At 39.1% G+C, this 22793-nt stretch overlaps 1 protein-coding gene and 1 long non-coding RNA gene across 2 annotated transcripts in view; one reads left to right on the top strand and one right to left on the bottom strand.

Moving 5' to 3' along the window:
• WDR41 (WD repeat domain 41) overlaps positions 1–22793 on the bottom strand; it is a 77215-nt gene that overhangs the window by 12653 nt on the left and 41769 nt on the right. The window contains exons 7-9 of the mRNA XM_040340878.1: positions 20468–20530; positions 11899–12006; positions 10166–10350 (exon numbers count right to left, since the gene is read on the bottom strand). Coding sequence (XP_040196812.1) covers positions 10166–10350; positions 11899–12006; positions 20468–20530 — 356 coding nt within the window. The remainder of the gene's footprint in view (positions 1–10165; positions 10351–11898; positions 12007–20467; positions 20531–22793) is intronic.
• On the top strand, positions 12168–18075 carry LOC120929453. Its single transcript, XR_005747389.1, has 2 exons — positions 12168–13370; positions 16231–18075. It is a non-coding gene; the product is annotated as an uncharacterized LOC120929453 (long non-coding RNA).

Genomic DNA, 22793 nt, shown 5'->3' with positions numbered 1-22793 from the left:
GTACCGCCTCGAATGTGGCCACCATCTTGCCTAGTAACCTCATACATAGGCGAATAGTTGGTTCTTTCTTGCTTAGAACCAGTAGGATTAATTCCTTGATGGCTTTGACCTTCCTCAGAGGTAGGAACACTCTTTGTTGTTCTGTGTCTAATCTCATGCCGAGATATTCCAACTGCCTTGTGGGCAGGAAAGCTGACTTTTCTCGATTTAGGACCCAGCCGAACCTCTCGAGGTATTGGACCGTGAGGGCCACTGCTCGCTCCAAGCCGGGAGACGAGTGGTCTATGACTAGGAGGTCGTTCAGGTATGCTAGGATCGTGACCCCTTGGATCCTTAGCTTGGCTAGGATTGGAGCTAGGACCTTCGTGAACACCCGGGGGGCCGTAGCCAACCCGAAGGGAAGCGCCACGAATTGGAAATGACGCGAAGCCACCATAAAGCGTAGGTATCTTTGATGTGGCTGATAAATTGGAACATGAAGGTAGGCATCCTTTATGTCTATGGACGCCATGAAGTCGTCCTTTTGGAGTGTGGCAGCTGCTGACCGCACGGATTCCATCCGAAATGAGCGGACCTTTAGGTATGCATTTACCATCTTTAGGTCCAAAATTGGCCTGACATCTCCATTGGACTTTGGGATGATGAATAGGTTGGAGTAGAAACCCAGCCCCTGTTCCAGGACTGGTACCTCTACTATTACCTCCTGGGAAAGTAGATGATCTAATGCCGATCTTAATGCGGCTCCCTTCTCCGGATCGTTTGGAATCCTCGACTCCTGGAAATGAGGAGGAGGAAACCTTAGGAAATCTAATTTGTAGCCTGTGGCCACGGAAGACCGTACCCACTCGTCGGGAATGCTGGCTTCCCAAATCTCTGAAAAGAGTCGCAGCCTTCCCCCCACCTTCGTGGGTGGGGGCGCCCCTTCATAAGGTTGGCTTGGGGGCTGGTTTTGCTGGTTTGCGAAACCACTGCTTTCTGCCTCTAGCAGCCTGTCCTTGTGACTTGCTGTTGAAGCCGAAGTTTGCTTTTGCAGGAGGCCGTCGATACTGCTTGGCATTAGAGGGCCCCTGCCCAGGGGAATACTGTCGTTTAAACGCAGGCCCCTGATACTTCTTCTTAGTTGGCAAGAGAGTACTCTTGCCGTTTGAAATGGTCTGAATGTATTTATCTAGGTCTTCTCCGAAGAGTCGTCCTCCATGGAAGGGGAACCCTACCAGGAGCTTCTTGCATGGGGGCTCAGCCTCCCAGCTTTTTAACCATAAGAGTCTTCTCATATGGATAAGGGATAACGATAAACGTGACGCTTGCTGGATAGAATCCCTGATTGCGTCTACCGTAAAACATATGGCCTTAGGGACATCCGAAAATTCTTCTGCCTGCTGGGCAGGAATAAGTTTAAGCATCTGCTTAAATTGATCCGATAATGCTTGAGCGACCCCAATCGCAGCCACAGCTGGCTGTACTACTGCCCCTGCAGTAGTGAAGGAGTTCTTAAGTAGTGCTTCCAAGCGCTTATCAACTGGATCCTTGAACACCTGTATGTTTTCTACAGGGCATGTTAACGATTTGTTAACACATGAGATGGCTGCGTCCACTGCAGGAGTAGCCCATTTTTTGGAAAATTTATCTTCCATAGGATATAGGACAGAGAATCTTTTAGGTGGTAAGATCTTATCTGGCTTGTTCCAATCTTGGAACAAAACTCCCTCTAATAGAGGATGGATCGGAAACACAGCATTGCTTTGAGGCGCCCTCAGTGAGCCCAAAGCTGAAACCGTCGATACCTGGAGATCCGGTACTGGCAAGTTGAATGCCTTATGGACCAAGTCCGACAATCCTTGAATCCACCAGCTCTCCCTCAGGTAGACTGCCCCAGACTCCTCTGTATCCGGATCTTCGATCCCTGAACCTACTTGGTCCTTGTCCAAGAGGTCGTCCAATTCCCCTGAGGAAAGGACCTCCTCTTCTGAGGGACCGCGCTCGGGCGACGGAGATCTATTCCGCTTACTGCCCCGCAAAGCTGCGGCTATCATTTTTCCCATGCTTTTCTGCATCTCTTTTAAAGAGGTGAGTAATACCTCCTCCGTGACCATCTTAGGGTTGGACTGACCCGCGTCAGCTCCAGCCCCAGATCCCGATGGCCCCAAGGCTCCCTGTGGGGAAAGCAGCGGCATAGCTTTGTCCGAGACCTCAGACTCTCTGGGGAAATCCCCACCTCTTGTACCCTCTGACCCGGATGCCATGGTACAATACCGAGGTACACCTGCTAGCTTATTGGTACCTGGGACTATAAATAGTTAAATGCCCAAACACCTGTTTGGGGGAAAAAAATGCTTCCTCTCCCCTAGATGACACTTTTTTTTTTTTTTTTTTTTTTCAATCTAGGAAAGAAAAAACATTCTGTCCCCCTGAGTAGTATTGCAAGAAAAACTATGAGATGGAAAAGAAACAGCCTATTCCTAGGCTTGAAAACAGTCTTCTGAAGACTGCAATATTCTTTCTGGCCACTGTGTGTCCTCGGCGCCCCGTGCTCTTTCCTCCCCAGTTCCAAAGTATTGAATGAGCTGTATGGAACAAACAAACAAGGAAGGGCCGCCCCTTCCTTAAGCCACTGACCCGCCCTTCCCCCCCAGCAAACTCAAACAGGAAATGCCCCTCCCGACAGGGGGGGGGGGTTGGGAGGAAGGGACCTCTCTGCTCCAGCAAACTGCAGCCTGCAGCCTGGAACCACGAGGAGGTCAGCGTTTTTCAGGCTCTGAGGAGGAAGACTGAATGGAGCATCGCCTGGAGGCTTGCAGGTAAGCACAGCTCTCTGACACACACATATACTTTTATATCACACAGGCCCCACTCAATGCTTTTCCAACACTACAAGGGAGGTCACATCTTATGGGGAATAATACATATAGAGCCATCCTATCTTTATGATATGTGACTAGTTTGCCAGATGCAGTGCATAACTTTAGGCATGTCCCCTGTGACCCCCCAGAAAAAACCTGCTAAGAACCAAGTTCCGCAAGTTTTCCCCTCACTTACCTGCTCCATGCCGCAGGACTTTGCCAAGCAAGAGGCCCAATCTTCCCCCATCTCGGTGGGGATGTCTAGACCTTCAGGCCCTGGGTTCCTATGAAGGATCCACTGTCCTGGGCCCATATAGCACCCTGGCAACAGAAAACATTAGGTACCCGGGGCGTGGTCTAGCCGGGACTGAAGATGGTTGCCTAGTCTGAGAGCTCCCGCTATTGCAGACCTAAATTGGCTGATCGGGACACCGGTAAGCCGTTCTTGATACCCAACGAACCATACCGGAGATCAGTATACACCCGGGCATATTTTGTGCAAGTTGCGACTAAATCTAAAGAATATTGACAAAGATACAGCCCCTTGTAATCTTGCACCGGAGACACATAGGCGGTCATAATGGAGAACCTACCGAGCTCACAGCATCCGCAAATTACACCCGACGGTATTTCGCCCTTAAATCGTGACCACAATGTCGGGACACCCAATGATTTGACACAACGACCTAGTTTGGAAGACCTCCACTCGGTTGCAGCGGACATAAAGACTACATTGGCAGCCGCCATAGCTGAACTTACTATAGAGGTACGCGCAGTTACAGCGCGAGTGGTAGAAGTGGAAAAAACAACTGCGCAACACAGCGCTGTAATACGTCATGTGAATCGCAAAGTAGATTCTCATACACTCCACCTGAGAGAGTTGCATCGCCAAGTGGAAGATTTGGAGAACCGAAGCCGTCGCCATAATTTACGGATTCGGGGTCTTCCAGAAAATGTAGAAAATGACAATCTTACATCAGTCATCACTGGACTGTTCAATAATCTCTTGGGCCGTCCCGCAGCATCAGCGATCAAAATGGAGCGCCTACACAGAGCCCTTAAACCAAAAGGCAGAGCCACTGATCCGCCAAGGGATGTTATATGCTGTCTTTGCGATTTTCAACTTAAAGAAGAAATTTTAAGAAACGCCAAGCTACGATCTAAGTGCGTGTATGAGGGGACACTAATCCAAATCTACCAGGACTTATCATTCATTACACTCCAACATAGGAGAGACCTGAGACCACTACTGGAAGCACTACGCAGCAAAAATATAATCTATCGGTGGAAGTTCCCATTCGGACTGTTAGCCACCTATCAGGGTCAATCAGCTCTCCTGAGGGTACCTGAGGATTTGCATCCCTTCTGCCGCGCAATGGATATCCCTTATATGGATGTTCCGGATTGGTACGCAGATTTCAGATCTCGTTCTAATAGGAAAGAAAATGCACATGATGATGTGATGGAAGTAGCACCGTCCAGATACAGACGACGTCGTTCATTGTCGACGGAGAAGTCACCCTTATCTTCAAGAGATCAACACGCCGACATCCATTCTCCCAGCTCAACACGCAATAGAAAATCTAGGAGAGAATACTGAAGATCTTCCTCTTGCAAGCTGCTTCTCATGTTTTGATTATCTATCTATGTTTTTGTTGTTTTCTTTTTAACATTAGTTCATACTGCTATAATTAATGTGTATATGTTCGGTATTAGTCTGAGCAGATGTCCAAACACTGGTGCAATCTTAGTGAATATTATATAGTTGTTCTATTTTTGCACTCTGGCTGATGGATGCTCCTGTCAGAGATTCAATCTCCAGCAGGGGGAAAAAAAATTCCCATTTGAATGCTTTCCGCAAGGGATCTTGCAATAAATATATTTATTGTGGTTTGAAGGAGACTGTTTTGTTGGCTGTATCACAAAAGTTACACAGCCTATTATATCCCTACATATCTGTATTAGTTTTTCTTTTTATTTGAGTGTATAAAATTGCAATACAATTCACTTTATTGATGCTATTGCCAATTCACTCATTTTCACGTGTTTCTCCCCCTTTTTTTTTTTTATTTATTGTTGACAAAAAAGTATCCACTCTATTTAAAAGAAAAATTGGCATGTTTTGATTACTCTTCTAATGTGATGTTGTACGGTAGATTTTTGATACTTTGATACACACCGAAACACTGTTATGCCCTCTGGTCAAATATTTAGATTAATGGATACTTTTCTACTCCCGTCTCGATCTCCTACTGCTAACACATACAATGATTTGCAGGTCTGTAATGGTGGGCAGTCTGCGGATCCTGTGCTCTATCTTGGTTCAGTTTCATTCCAACCCCCACAAAGTAGAACTCTCTATCCTAACCCTATTAGGGTCAGTGACAAGAAGAGTCTGCTTTATTTCTTACCGATTTTACCGCCCTAAAGGGTGGTCCCCTTTTTTATTTATTTCATTTATTTATTTTTCTCCTCAATAGTCTATAGTTCTGACGCATTTGTATACACATAATACTTGTGTTATAAATATCAATTGTCGTGATTTGATAGACAAATTTTTTTTTTTTTTTTTTTGTTGTTGATTTTATTTTACTTATTATCTTCTTTATATTTCTATTCTACTCAATAAATTGGCCTGTTCTCACCCTCGCTGTTACTCTTATCCCTTACATACCCTTCCCTTTTGAGGCGATGACTCATCCAATTGCAAACTCAACAACTCAACTAAACAAGGTTAAATTCTATTCCTTAAATGTAAAAGGCCTTAATGTGCCCGAAAAGAGGTCTAAATTATCTTTAATACTTACTAGATCTAAGGCTGACATCATATTACTTCAGGAGACCCATTTTAAGACGGATAACGTTCCGATATTTAAAGACAAAAGATTCCCTCATATTTATAATGCTACCAACCCTGACTCTAAAACGGCAGGAGTCTCCATTTTGGTATCTAAATATTGTCCTTTTAAGTTAATAGACTCCAAAATTGATAGCGAAGGAAGATTTTTGTTTCTCAAGGGCTCTCTTTTTAATGTTCCTATCACAATTGCTAATTTGTATGCACCTAATAAATCGCATGCTCCATTCTTTACACATACGTTGGAAACTCTTGAATCTTTTGCGACCGGCATGCTCATTGTTGGGGGGGATTTTAATCTAGCCCTCAACCCTCTACTAGACACATAATCTGGATCTTCCAAAATATCATACAAAGCTCTCAGGACAATTAAAAATTCCCTTCACAAGTTGTCACTACATGATGCGTGGCGAACTTTACATCCTAATGGTAAAGATTTTACATTTTACTCATCGCCCCACAATACATATTCACGGTTGGATTATCTATTGATATCTCAAATTGGCTTAGATACTCTCATAGATGCTACTATAGACCCTATGATTATTTCAGATCACAATCCAATAGCTATGTCTGTATCATTCAAGGAAAAACCTTTAATACCTCCTATATGGAAACTTGATAATTCCCTGCTAAATGACACCAACAACGTCAAATCACTAAAAACTAAACTGGCACATTATTTTGAAGATAATAATTCAACAGATGCTCATCCTTTAAACATTTGGTTAGCACACAAATGCGTACTCAGAGGTGAACTAATTTCCTTAGCTTCTAGAAGAAATAAGTTGAGACAGATGTACATTAAAGATCTCACAGACAGAATTAATTGTTTGGAAAAAAAACATAAACAATCATTAGCAAAGGAAACTCTTTCAGAACTTATTAAAGCCAGGGAAGAACTCCTTTTGCTACTAGAAAAAAAAATCAAACGCAATTTAAATCTATCAAGAAAAGTCTTTTATGAATTTGGCAACAAAATCAGTAGACTTTTAGCTAACACTATTAATTCAGAAAAATCAAAGACAAATAGTAACATATACTCCATATCTGATTCTGCTGGGAGATCATACAGCAATTCCAATGATATTGCAAACCAGTTCCGGAAATTCTATTCCCATTTATATAACTTACCCACTATGATTCCTCCTAGGGATTCACTTGATAGAAAAAATCTCATCTCAGATTTTCTGAAAACATATAGTCCTAAACCTATAGATTTGACAATCGCTAAAGATCTGGAGAAACCTATAGATTTAACCGAGACCTTACTAGCTCTTAACCAACTGAATACAGGCAAGAGCCCAGGACCTGATGGGTTTACGGTGAACTATTATAAAACTTTCCCAGAAATTATTATCCCAAATTTTTTACAAGCATTCAACTCTATTCCTGCTCCCCCAGATATTGCTAAAAATGTATTAGAAGCACATATAGCGGTAATTCCTAAACCTAATAAAGATATAACAATGGTATCCAACTACAGACCTATCTCGCTCCTAAACGTAGATGTTAAATTGTACGCTAAAATTATTGCTAATCGCTTGTTACCCTTATTGCCCAATCTTATTGCCCTAGATCAGGTTGGATTTATTCCAGGTAGGGAGGCGAGAGACAATACCACAAAAGCGATCCTTATTCAAAATTGGCTCCAGAATAATAGTTCACCAGGATTCTTATTATCCCTCGACGCAGAGAAAGCCTTTGACAGGATAGCCTGGGATTATATGCTTGAAGCACTAAAAGCTATAGGACTACAAGACAGATTACTTCAATTCATTCAATTACTATACTCATCACCCACGGCTAAGGTCAAAGTTAACGGCGGACTGTCAGAGGCTTTCTCTGTGTCGAATGGAACAAGACAGGGATGCCCACTTTCTCCAATAATTTTTGTACTTATACTGGAACCTTTTTTATGTAAACTCAGAATGAACACGGATGTCATGGGTATCACTATAAATGATAAAACTTATAAATTAGCTGCTTATGCAGATGACATCCTATTATTCCTATCTAGTCCCATCACTACTATTCCCAATTTATTAAAGGACCTTTCTCTATTTTATAACATCTCTAATATGAAAATTAACTTCGCCAAATCTAAGGCTCTGAATATTTCTCTGCCAGGTTCTGTTGTATCACTTTGCCAACAAAACTTTCCTTTTAGTTGGGAAAAGGAATGCCTGACTTACCTAGGGGTTAATTTAACGCCTAACGTGAAAGACTTGTTTGATAAGAACTTTATACCACTACTTACCACAATTAAAGCTGATTTACTTAAGTGGGGCTCGAGTTTCTTCTCATGGTTTGGGAGGGCGGACATTATTAAAATGAACGTTCTCCCAAGATTTCTATACCTGCTACAAACTATACCAACGAGAGTTCCATGCACATTCTTTAGGACCTTCAAACGAATGTGCCTGAAATTCATTTGGAACATGAGACAACCTAGAATAAAATGGGATAAGCTCATAGTCCCCAAACTTTTGGGGGGAATAGGCTTGCCGGATTTACAAAAATACTATTGGGCATGTCATTTGACCCGTATTGCAGACTGGCATCTACATGCACATGTAAAAGATTGGGTTAACCTGGAGGGATCAGCTTACTCGCAACCTATCCCCCTAACACACTTGCCTTGGATTCATCCCAGTAAAATCCCTAAAAGAGTTAACTCCCATTTAATCACTGGAAACACATTACGCATTTTCAAATCTCTTTGTAAAAAATTTGAAGTTTCATCGGTATATGGTCCTATGACTCCTTTGCTTCACAACCCAGAAATACATTTAGGAGGATATTATATACAGCCTACTGGCCCATGTCTGAATGACACATTAAGAATTAACATGCTTTTTAAACACGGTGCCACTGTATCGTATGAGTCCTTTCTTGCAGATCACCCAGACGATAATATATCTCAACATGATTTTGAGATTATTTGTCAATTTGCGAATAAACCTCACCCTGGCTACAACTGGAACAGACTGAAAACCCCATTTGAAATTTTATGTCTGAAAAAATCTCCCCAAAAACATTTGATTTCTACACTACATTCTCTATTCTACTCAGGATTTGATATAAAAACTGATATATCTAATCTAAAATGGGAGGAAGAATTAAATATATCTCTCTCTTCGGAACAGTGGGAAACAGTGTTCCGCAGGATACACAAGGGATCTTTGAACGTACTTACCCAAGAAAACGGATACAAGTTGTATTCGCGATGGTACAGGACTCCCCATATCATTAATAAATTTAGCCCAAATGTATCCCCCTTGTGTTGGAGATGTAATTCGGAGGTAGGTACACTACTCCATATATGGTGGGATTGTAAAAACATCAAACCATTTTGGGAACAAGTCCACGATATGATATACAAAATCACTACATATGCTCCGGATTTTAACGCTCAACAGTACTTGTTGCATCATTCTACCTTGCCAAATTCGGTTTACAAAAATTCAATAATCTTACACCTAATAAATGCAGCTAAACTCTGCATTCCCGCAAAATGGCTTCAACCTTCTCCCCCATCTATTTCTGACTGGTTGAGAAAAACCCAACACATAGCAAATATGGAAGATTTGATCAGTCAATCTTCGGATTCCTCCGAAAAGTTTTACAAAAAATGGGCATGCTGGTTGCAATTTTTAGACTCTGGAGAATTTAAAAATATGTTAGAAAATTGATATTGTTAGTCTGGTACATGAATCTCTTTATATTAGTTTAAATTCTTATAGGAATATAACAATCGGATATATTGTCTATACACACACACTGAGTTTTTCCTTCTATGCTCTTTGGTCATCACCCTTCTTAACATTGATAAACATTGTCTTTTTCTCCCCTTTCTCCCAATCCCCCGCTTTACCCTCATTGTTTAGAGTGTTAGATTACACTTTTGTTAAGCCTCCACAGTATAGTATTTACAATGTTCTTCCTCATTGTTTGTACAATGTATCTCTTCTTTGTTGAAAAATAAGATGCTATAATATGTTGTGTTAACCTGTACTTATACATTTTGAAAACCTAATAAAAATATTTGGAAAAAAAAAGAAAACATTAGGTACCCAAAGGTTTTCTAAGTTCTGGGCCCAGGGTCCAGCTCTCTAAAAAGAAAAGCATTATGGGCTATACCCCAAGGGTTTGGGGTCCGGTTACTGACCACTTTAGCGCTGAGGCTTTTTTGGACAGAACCGGTTAGCTCACCTAATCCCAAGGATGCGGAGGCAAGCTAAACCATGACTAACACCTAAGACACTGGCGTAAAAACTGAGGTACTCCTCCTATGGGAGGGGGTTATATAGGGAGGGGCATTTCCTGTTTGAGATTGCCAGTGTCTATCACCTGAAGGTACTCCATATAACCCATATAGTAATGAATGCCGCTCTGTGTCCCGTGATGTAACGATAAAGAAATTTACAGCATGTCATCAGAACTGAAACAGAAACAGAATACAGACCTCTCTATCAGACGACAGGTGTTGTATGGACACCTCCTCTTGTGGTGGCAGCAGTCTATTCTCTGGAGGAGAGTCTTGCTGTGGATACATGTGTGGGAAGTTTCTTTCAGAGCCTTGGATAGACCAGTCTAAAGCATCCCACACAATCAGCTCTCCAGCATCACAGCCGCTCACAAATGTTAACTCTACAGAATAAGAAACCAAAACAGATGGCACACAAAATACTTCAATTAACTAAAAAAAATAAACATTTACGCCCAATTACTGACCGCAATAAAAAAACATGTCTTATCTGCAGCCCTCATAACTAAAATACTAATAGCAGGCAGTGTCAGTAAATGGCTCACTCACACAGGGAATACTGCTATGTATTATACAGTCATTGAAAATGCATGAACACGTACAAAAAAAATAATTGCTTCCTCTAGTTCTAAATCTGACCATAGAAGATATGATTTTCTTTCCTTCCACTACAGGTCGAAAGAAAGAAAATCGCCTTGTCTGACACAGACGCCAAGTCTAGCCTTAGGGCTCTTTCACACGGAGCGGACCGTTTCTGGGTCCGCTACGTGTGTCCGCCAAAGCTCAGCGGGGATCCCCGCTGAGCTGTCGGCGGATAGGGCGGTCCCCGCACACAGTGCAGAGACCGCCCTGTCTCTGCTCCGCTGTCCCCTATGGGGGACCGGATGCAGACGGACCGTCTGTCCGTCTGCATCCGGTCCGTTCCGCCGAACGGAAGAAAAATAGGGTTTCTTCCATTCGGAAAAGCGGATCCCGACTGACGCGGACGCTAGCGGATGCTCCATCCGCTAACGGACGCGTTCCCATAGGGATTCATTACAAGTCCGTTAACGGACTTGTAATGAACGGACGAACGGTCCGCTCGTGTGGAAGGACCCTAAAGGTCAGGTCTCTGAGTCATCAGCTGCTGTAAGGGGGATTAGTTAATTAGCTCATGTAAAATTAGATCTAATCCAATGTGTATTTTCAGAGAAAAATGAGGAGAATGTAAGAACCTCCTCTTTTGGTGTATAAAACTTGTAGTTTTTTTTAATAAAGATTGTCATTCCTGCTTAAACTTTAAGACAGAGCGTTGTCTCGTTATTGAGGGAGAATTATTCCTATGGGTCTTGTTCGCCTCACTGAAGTGTCGGTAGCTGCCTTGTGTTCGGGAATGGAATATCCTAAATGGTGTTAACCCCTTTCATACTTGGATTGCCGTTACACGCCTGATTCCGCCATCATCATAGTCAGTGTTGATGGGGGAATGCCTCCTATTGTACTCTAACGGTGGGGATACATGGAGTACATTACCGGTTGGCAGAATACAATGGTTACTACTAGCAGCTATAGCCGCTGCCAGTAACTGTATTCAGAAAAAAAAAATCAACAGGCTGGTTGTACCCAAGTTGCTCAATCAATCAACTTGGGTACAATCAGCCTGCCCATACATGGTTTGAATCTCAGCCAGTCCCTGCTGAACAGGATGAGATTCGAACTGTCTATTTAGAAAAAAAAAAGTGTCTGCATGGGAACAAATCACTCTTGAAGGACAACTAACCTGTCAGTTTGGGCATCTGCTGTATGACGAACAACTTTTTTAAATAAATAAATTGTAAATATAGAAGATGATGTTCATTACAAAAATAAAATGTGTTTGCACGTCTGTATTACACTAATTATACAAAAATGTTCAGAAAGTGCATAGAATAAAGTAAAAAAAGGATGCTAACCGTTGACATTTATCACAGTTCGAACAATGTCCTGGTGACCTGAAAGGCATTTCATCTGAAAAATATCCCATTTATCCAATTCTTTGGACATGCTTATTTTAAAGATAACTAAAACACAAAAAAACAAAAAAAAAGGTTACACAAATGTACAGACAGTAATGCCAGACATTTAAACTACAGTAAAACCTTGGTTTGAGAGTAATTTGGTTTGAGAGCGTTTTGCAAGACAAGCAAAATGTTTTAATACATTTTGCTTTGGTATATGTTATAAAGATTTTCTTTAATCTAATATCTAATATTCATCTATTAACAATATTAACACATGAATGAATGGAGTTGGGTCTTTGAGAATAATGGACTTGGATATATTTAAAGTACTCCATATAGTGTCTGGATTTGGAAAAGTGAATTATATCATTTGTTATATATTTAAGTATATAGCTCATAAGCTTCTATGGTATAACTGGCATATGGTTGTCATTAGCCTAGCTGGCTTCATATAGACATCCTACCTTCCCCCATCATGGCAAATGAAGATATAAGGTTACATGTTGTAAGATGTAAACGTATTTTAGTTAGGAATATAATTCTTTCTGTAGACTACAGTATTTCTATGTATATGTATATATATATGTATGTATATATATATGTATATTTGATTTAGATGTTAAAGGACATTTGTCTTATATAGGTTAAAATGTAGCTACTTATTCACAGCTTACAGCCCTATCCTCAGGAATTTGAGAGTAATTGACCCTCTCTTTCTCTTCTAAGGAAGATTTGAATTTGGCGCGTTTTTTGTAGAACAAGTCAAAAATGAACCGTTACATGACGTATTTTTAGAAGGGTGGGGGTAGGTTATATTTGGGCTCTCTCTTCTCTTGAATGCTGCACACACTCAAGCTCACTCTTGGAAATGAGCTGACATACTGGAACACGCTCACTCACACTTAGAAGAAGGCTGACATAGCCACACACACACAAAGATATATATTTGCAACTTTCATTTCAAGATTAAGAAACTTATTGATGCTATTTTTATATTCTACAATTGATGATATTCATGTGATATTTTACTATTTTATCATTAAATACATTTTGGAGTTTTTACACAAGAACGGAACGGATTTTCTTGGAACTTTTCTCATCAATATGAATATCGATTATTAATACAATAATACCGATATACAGACTTTATTTCAATGGCGAGCCTTAGCCAGAATCGATTTGCTTGAATATCGAACGTTTTTGAATTATTTCTCCTATCGCTTGTCGAGAGGGAAAACAAGCATTGATCATGCAGACAAGCTTCAAGGAGAAATAAAAACGAAAGAACTTTCAGCATCATCGAATGGATCTGGAAACATAGAATTATTTGGTGAAGAAGTTTACACACGTAAGAAAATCCTGTTTCTTGATGACGTAATTTCCCGTAAAGAGAGGGAAAGCGCGAAAGAAGTTGTCCTAAATTGGTAAGTAATGGATTTTATTAATGAATTATCTAGTGAGAGTAATTTAGAATTCAAAAATCTGTCAAAATTTGTTAAAGATGATGAATTATGGAGGTACATGTTCAATGAATGCTTACAATCTAATATTGAGATCCAAAAGTCAAAATTTACTTTTAAGAAATTCAGCAAACAGATTAGGAATTTGATGAAGCTTGTTAAAGTTTTTGATGCAATGATTTTAGCTCCTGAAAGGAATGATAATTGTGCAACAGGGAAGGACAATAGTCTATGTACTAAATGTTCAATTTTGACTGAACGAATAGATGATTTGCAAAGTGCAATTCAAATAAAAGATATTCAGTTGTTGGAATTACAGAATAATGTAATGTTTAAAGCAGAGTTAAGCTACAGTAATGATAGTGATGATTCTAAGAAAAAGTCTGTTGTGCCGGTAAAGCGGTCAATTGGAAAATATGACCAGGAACTTGAAGTTTTGTTTAAAAATAAAGTAATGAATAAAGATACAATATGTACAGAAAGTCTAGATAGACAGAGTTTAAACACACAAAGGAAAGATGGAGAAATCAGAGTTGCCACTTGTATGGCCACACCCAGATATGATGAGATTCACGTCACAGACAGAATTGAGCAGACAGGAAATGCTAATTGCTTTCAGAGTAAAGAAAGTGGATATGTACACAAAGAAAAAACATTGGAATTAGGAAAGGAGGAACATTTTGAGCAATTTGTTCATCCTTGTTCAAAGTCGATTGACTTGCCTTATGCCTCAGAAGTCAAGCAGATCAGTACATTGACTGTTAATAACAGTTCAATCAATAAGACAAACAATACTGACAATGAGATAAATGGATTACTTCCATTGACTAAATCAAGGAAAAAAGAAGTTTTAACTTCTCCAACATTAAATTATGTTGCTCCAATTTTAATAGATCAGTCTATTTACAGTAATGTTGGGAACATTTCTACAGCAGTCGCTGACATGTCTTCAGATTTTAAATGGCCTCATACAAAAGCCAATCTTGTATTGGAGAAATTGGTTCAAACACATAAAAGTCTTTGGAGTCAGACCAAAAATGACACAGGTGTGTTTAAAGATATTGAAATTGATATTGAAGGAAAAGATCCCAAACCTCAAAGTCAAAATAAGTTGCCACAAAAAGCAATAGGTCCAGTTTCTGACATTGTACAAGAATTTTTACAGCAAGGAATATTAAAGAAAACACGATCTGTGGTAAATAATTGCATTTGGCCTATCAAGAATGCTGATGATGAGTATATGTTATCAGTTGATGTAAGAGCATTGAATAAGTGCATTACAAATGACACACCTATTATTCCTGATTTAAATTTAATGTCACACATGGATGCCAAGGCTAAAATATTTTCTGTATTGGAAATAGCCAACAGTACGTTTTCAGTACCATTAACTAAAAGCTGTCAATATAAACTTGCATTCAGCTTTAATAAAGAAACCTATGCATTCACTAGATTAATTCCAGGATTGGACATTAGTGATGGCATAGTACATGAGAGTTTGCAGGAAGTATTATCTAAATTCTCTAGACCAGAATGTATTTTCCAGCATGTGGACAAGTTTTTGTTGACCACACAAACTACAGAAGAGCACATTACTCTTTTGTCAGAGTTATTTTTGCTATTAGAAACAGCAGGGCTGAAACTGAATACTGAACTAGTTCAATTGATGAGAAGTCATGTAATATTCATGCACATGCAAATTAGTCATGGACATAGAAGATTATCACAGGAAAAAATCAGAAAAGTTTCTGCTTTTCCAGTTCCAACATCTTACAAGGCATTACATAAATTTTTGAACGAAATAAAGTGTTGCAAAGAGTTTTTACAGAAGTATGATGATAAAGTTAAACCATTATTTGATTTGTTGAGACAAAAAGATGATGTGTTTTATAAATGGGGTCAACCCCAGACAGATGCCTTTAAAATGTTGAAATGGGATGTGCGGAATGCTCATTCATTGAGTACAATTGAAATTGGTCCATCTATGAGATTGTACACTGATTTATCAGAGAATTCGATTTCAGTTACTTTGTCACAATTAAAAAACAGTAATCAGAAAATAATCGGATATTTCTCCAGAGGTTTGACAAATATGGAAAAGACATTTGATGCACATAATAAGCAATTGTTAAGTCTTTATTTTGCAGTTAAAGTAACAGAAAAGATTGTGAGATCTAGTAAGATCATATTACCGACATCTGATCAATCATTAAAACTTCTCCTACAGAGAATTAATTCAGGAGAATTATATGACAGATATTGCCCATTTGTTAAAACGTTAAAATCTAAATCTATACAGGTAGATTTAATAACAGAACATGTTCAGCAAAGTGTACAAAAGGATGTTTTTAGAACTGCTGAGAGAGGTTTTAAGCTAGTATTTGTTGATGATATCAAGATTCATTCAGCAGGTTATTCTATGTGCTACTCAAAAAATATCATTCAGCCAAAATTCTACAGAAAATGCTGAATTGGAAGATAAAAATTACAGTACAGCACGCATTACTCTGAAATTTGTAGGGCAGAAGTGAATGGATATATTTCATTTCAGTCCTCTGGGTTGATTGAAAACATTTCTGTGTTTGTTAAAACAATGTTTTGAGTCATGACAAAAAAAAAAAAAAAAAGAGAAATTGCGTCTTGTAATATTTAAAATACACAGAAAATAGTATAAGAAGTATAGGCCTAGTTTAAGAAAAATAAAGTCAAGTAAGGCAATTATAAATGTTATAATCAAAATATGTTTTTCATGTCATGATGAAATATTAGGAAATATAAAATGTATTTTTTCATTCAAAAAAATTGATGCTGCATTCTTTTACAGGATCTGACTTATGAGTCACCAAAAGAAGAGAAATGTCATATTTCTAAGATCTTCCAGATGCAAACAAGCCCTTTGAAACTTAAGAAAATAGTTCTGGGAGAAGATGACATATGACATTCATTCGTCATAATTATTGTTGTCTTTCTATGTTCAATAAAGTTTTCAACTTTACAGTACAGGAGTACAAGAGGAAGAAAAAGAAAGAAGAATCAATACCTCTAATGAGAGGGAAATTTCTAAAAACAATTGACTTTTTATTTTTCACGACTGATGATATAATTTTATCCATCAGATATATTGTAGTTTTTATATATGAACTTTTTATGTGACGAGATATGTTTTTCATATCAAGAAGAGATATTTGTTACACACCAATTTTTAAAACACATGTAGTGTACTTTCAGAGTTGAAAGGGTTAAACTTTTTCACAATGAAGTCTAGTTAGTAGGAACATCTGGTGTTAATTAAGATAGAGTACATGTTTCTTAAAGTTACATAAACAAGATAGGATTAACTTTACCTTGTAATATGCATTTAGTTTTGAAGTCATCTCACATATATGAACAAATTGAAGTTAGGAACATATTTTATATTTACATTTTGACAAGGTTATTAGAAATGTTGTATGGATTATAGTTAAATATGCTGAGCACAATTTGGAGGGAAAAAATGAAACATATATTTCTGAAGTGACATTCATACTTCAAAGTATTGTACAACTATGTTACATTCATGGATTTAGGAATATTAAGGGGGTTGATTTTATGGCAAAAGGAAGAAGAAATGAATAAGGTATACAAAATATTTTATGGTACATGAAGCAAAAGTTTTTCCGAAATCACTTTTCCTTATGTGGAATTGGAATTGAGAATATATTCAAGTCAATTATCTTAAGATTTATCTGAATGAGTACATATGTGAAGCAAATGATTATGAATGAGATTGGATGGGAAAATGAAAGATTGTTAATCAATCATTTTGAGAGGGAATTGTTATAAAGATTTTCTTTAATCTAATATCTAATATTCATCTATTAACAATATTAACACATGAATGAATGGAGTTGGGTCTTTGAGAATAATGGACTTGGATATATTTAAAGTACTCCATATAGTGTCTGGATTTGGAAAAGTGAATTATATCATTTGTTATATATTTAAGTATATAGCTCATAAGCTTCTATGGTATAACTGGCATATGGTTGTCATTAGCCTAGCTGGCTTCATATAGACATCCTACCTTCCCCCATCATGGCAAATGAAGATATAAGGTTACATGTTGTAAGATGTAAACGTATTTTAGTTAGGAATATAATTCTTTCTGTAGACTACAGTATTTCTATGTATATGTATATATATATGTATGTATATATATATGTATATTTGATTTAGATGTTAAAGGACATTTGTCTTATATAGGTTAAAATGTAGCTACTTATTCACAGCTTACAGCCCTATCCTCAGGAATTTGAGAGTAATTGACCCTCTCTTTCTCTTCTAAGGAAGATTTGAATTTGGCGCGTTTTTTGTAGAACAAGTCAAAAATGAACCGTTACATGACGTATTTTTAGAAGGGTGGGGGTAGGTTATATTTGGGCTCTCTCTTCTCTTGAATGCTGCACACACTCAAGCTCACTCTTGGAAATGAGCTGACATACTGGAACACGCTCACTCACACTTAGAAGAAGGCTGACATAGCCACACACACACAAAGATATATATTTGCAACTTTCATTTCAAGATTAAGAAACTTATTGATGCTATTTTTATATTCTACAATTGATGATATTCATGTGATATTTTACTATTTTATCATTAAATACATTTTGGAGTTTTTACACAAGAACGGAACGGATTTTCTTGGAACTTTTCTCATCAATATGAATATCGATTATTAATACAATAATACCGATATACAGACTTTATTTCAGTATACAAGCGATGTCTTCATATAAGAGTATATGTCACAACGGAGTATAAAAAAGAAGAAAGGAGCCTCTAAGTGTAGCAATATGGTTACATTTAATGAAGGTACAACATTTAGAAACTTATTGCTACACTTAGAGGTGCCTCTCTTCTCTTTTATACCCCGTAAAAAAAAAAAAAAAAATCTTTGATATACAAGTGCTTTGGATTACAAGCATGTTTCTAGAACGAATTATGCTTGCAAACCAAGGTTTTACTGTATAAGTAAGAGAACGTATTATTATTAAATACAATTTACTACAAGGCTACATGTACACGAGCATATAAGATCAGTATTTTCCTGTTCACATACACATGGTTTTTCCTGCACAAAAATTTCTGCATAAATGATCAGAAAAGTGCTTGTGTATAAATGCATAATATTCTAGTTCGATCCTTATGTTCTGATTTCAACCCCATAACACACTCTCTGTATCTATGTATATGCAGCCTAAGTGGATGATTTTTTGGTTATATACTAATATACAGATACTGATGTTTACTCACCTGTATGCAGGTCCCCATGAAAAACAATACACCTGCAATTAGATTCGAAAACAAAAAAAGCTTTGCGTTTTTTTTTTTCCTTTTTTACACAGCCGTGTGCATGTACCCTAACTGCACACAAACAGAAATTTATATTTTTCTGCAGAGGAGAGCTCTGATATAGGTGTATGCAGGTACTTTCTATGGTCAAATCACATATTGAAGATCCATATATACCAGGACAATATTAATGTAGCCTATTTATGTGAATGGGTTGCCAAAGAATACTAGACTCAAAATCATACCTGCAGCATATCTGTCCAGTGCAGCACACAGGAGTTACCATGCATTACACACACAGGAGTGAGCTACAACGCATTACACACAGGAGTAAGCTACCACACATTACACACACACACACACACACACACGAGTGAGCTACCGCTTATTACACACACAGGAGTGAGCTACCACGCATTACAAACACACACAGGAGTGAGCTACCAAGCATTACACATACACACACACACACACACACACACACACACACGAGTGAGCTACCACGCATTACACACACACACACACACACACACACACAGGAGTGAGCTACCACGCATTACACACACACACACACACAGGAGTGAGCTACCACGCATTACACACACACACAGGAGTGAGCTACCACGCATTACACGACTCAAAATCATACCTGCAGCATGTCTGTCCAGTGCAGCACACAGGAGTTAGCATGCATTACACACACACACACACACACACAGGAGTAAGCTAGCGCGCATTACACACAGGAGTGAGCTAGCGCGCATTACACACAGGAGTGAGCTAGTGCGCATTAAACACACACACACACACACACAGGAGTGAGCTACCACGCATTACACACAAACACACACACACACACACACGAGTGAGCTACCACGCATTACACACACACACACACACACACACAGGAGTGAGCTACCACGCATTACACACACACACACACACACACATGAGTTAGCTACCACGCATTACACACAAACACACACACACACACGAGTGAGCTACCACGCATTACACACACACACAGGAGTGAGCTACCACGCATTACACACAAACACACACACACACACACACACACACACACAGGAGTGAGCTACCACGCATTACACACACACACACACAGAAGTGAGCTACCACGCATTACACACACACACAGGAGTGAGCTACCACGCATTACACACACACACACACACACACACACGAGTGAGCTACCACGCATTACACACACACACACACACGAGTGAGCTACCACGCATTACACACACACACACGAGTGAGCAACCACGCATTACACACACACACAGGAGTGAGCTACCACGCATTACACACACACACACACACACACAGGAGTGAGCAACCACGCATTACAAACACACAGAGGAGTGAGCTTCCACGCATTACACACAAGAGATATACGCAGTGCAAGAAGCCTGTAGGTGGTTCAGTACACTAGCCCACTATCATTATTATAGTTCGCTTTATTGGAGCAAAGACTCATTAAAGGCTATCGGAGAAAAGTATATCTGTGCAACACAAAGACACATACACTATATTACCAAAAAGTATTGGGACGCCTACCTTTACCAATAAAAAACAAAAAACAACATCTTGCAGGCAAATTTTTTTTTTTACTTATAGTTCCACTTTAAGTCAACCTTATTTACTGATCCTTTAATCACCGATGTGAAGCTATTCTGGAATACAAAATAAATAAAAAAACAACTTACTTAAATCTTTTCCAACTGCTGCCGCTACACAATTCTTGGGCAGTTCAATCAATGCTAGAATACCTTTAAAAAAAAAAAGACAGACAGAAAAGATAAAGCGGTAAGGTTTTTAGTATTCAAGTAAACAAAATTCCTTCTTGCCATTGCAAACTACATCTGTTCATATACAATCACCCCCCTTTAAAATAATCACATTTTGTCGCTTTGCAGGCTAAAATAAAGACAGACACGTTTTTTGTTTTAACCAGCTGTATTTACAACATCCAAGTGAAAGATAGAACAGCAACATGGTCAGAATTTTGTTTAAAAAAAAAAATACAAAAAAAATGAATTTTTAATTACCCCCTCTTTTAAATGACTTGTAAACTCAATCAGGTGTAGCCAATCATCTTCTCATATGGTACACAAAGCCATTTGACTCTGAACGGTCATCAGCTGTGGTCATTTTTAATAACTCAGCATGAAAAGGGCTTTCCTGGAGCATTTCAGTCCTTGGTAGTGCAACTGAAGCAAACAATTAACTATGGGTGGCAAGGCATTGTCAAAAGATCTCTGGGATAAAGTTGTGGACAGGCACAAGTCAGGAGATGGATACAAAAAAATGTCAAAGGCTTTATCAATGCCTAGAAGCACAGTGAAGTCTATTATAAAGAAGTGGAAGGTATTTGGTATGTCGCTTCAATCTGGATGAAAGAGCCAGGAGTAAACTGGTTAGAGGGGCTACCAAGAGACCTACAGCAACTCTGAAGCAGTTGCAGGAATTTATGAGAGTGGTCATTGTGTGCATGTGACAATATCACAAATTCTCCACAAATGTGGCTTGTATGAATTGCAATAAAAAAGCCACATGCAGTCACCACTGAGCTTTGCCAAAACACACCTTGAGGCCACATGGAAAAAGGTGTTATGGCCAAACAATATGTCTGGTGAAAATTCAATACAGCTCACCATCCATATAACACCATTCCTACAGTAAAGCATGGAGGTGGTAATGTCCTGTTATGGGGGCATTACTCTGCAGCAGGGACTGGAGCACTTGTCAGGATAGAAGGAAAAATGGATGGGGCAAAATACCATCAAATTCTTGAAGAAAATCTGCTGCCCTCTGGCAGAAAGTTGTCAATGGGAAGAAGGATTAGCTTTCAACATGACAATGACCCCAAAGCACACAGCAAAAATGACTACAAAGTGGTTAAAGGAGAAAAAGGAGAATGTCCTTGCATGACCTAGTCACAGCCCAGACTTAAACCTCATTGAAAATCTGTGGAATGGCTTGAAGATTGCAGTCCACAAACAGTCACCATCAAATTTAACTGAACTTCAGCAGTTCTGCAAAGAAGAGTGGGCAAATATTGCAGTATCTTGATGTGCAAAGTTATTAGAGACATACAGTATGGGGGAGATGCTAACGAAAGTTTTTTTTTTTACCTTAAGCCCTTGTTTAAGCTGCCGGGCTTCAAAAGTCACGCAACTTTTAATCCGACATCCCTGTGCGACTTCATCGCGGCTTGCATACAAAGTCAAATCGTGTTGAAGTCGCACCAAAGTAGTCTAGGATTTTTTTTCTAAGTCGGAACAACTGATTTGGCATGAGTTGTCATGCGACTTTGAACTCTCAAGTTGGACGACAATTTGTGGTAGTGTGAACTGGGGCTAATGCAGAGAATGCACTAGGGCAAAAAACCTTTAGAACATCTTTAAGATACAATACAACCAACACAAAAACACATAGGGGCAGATCCACAGAGAGAATACGCCGGCGTATCTACTGATACGCCGGCGTACTTTCAAATTACCCGCGTCGTATCTTTAGTTTGAATCCTCAAACCAAGATACGACGGCATCTGGGTTAGATCCGACAGGCGTACGCCTTCGGATCTTAGATGCAATACTTCGGCGTCCGCTGGGTGGAGTTTGCGTCGTTTTCCGCGTCGGGTATGCAAATTAGCGATTTACGACGATCCACGAACGTACGCGCGGCCATCGCATTCTGTTACATCGTCTCTAGTCGGCTTTTTCAGGCGTATAGTTAAAGCTGGTGTTTTGAGGCGTATAGTTACATTTGCCATGTTAAGTATGGCCGTCGTTCCCGTTTTTAATTTGATTTTTTTTTTTTTTTTGCGGAACTCGTCCGTGAATCGGAATGTACGTAAGTCACGTTAAAGTTAAAAAAAATTACGTCCTAGCGACGTCATTTAGCGCAATGCACGGCGGGAAATTTCGGGACGGCGCATGCGCAGTTCATTCGGCGCGGGGACGCACTTCATTTAAATGAAACACGCCCCCTAATCGCCGATTGAATTCCGCGCCATTACGCCGCTTGAGA

This window comes from Rana temporaria, chromosome 1 (genome assembly GCF_905171775.1).
Source record: "Rana temporaria chromosome 1, aRanTem1.1, whole genome shotgun sequence".
Classification (NCBI taxonomy): Eukaryota; Metazoa; Chordata; class Amphibia; order Anura; family Ranidae; genus Rana; species Rana temporaria.
The sequence above is the reverse complement of the archived record's forward strand: the minus strand, read 5'-3'. Positions and strand labels throughout refer to the sequence as shown.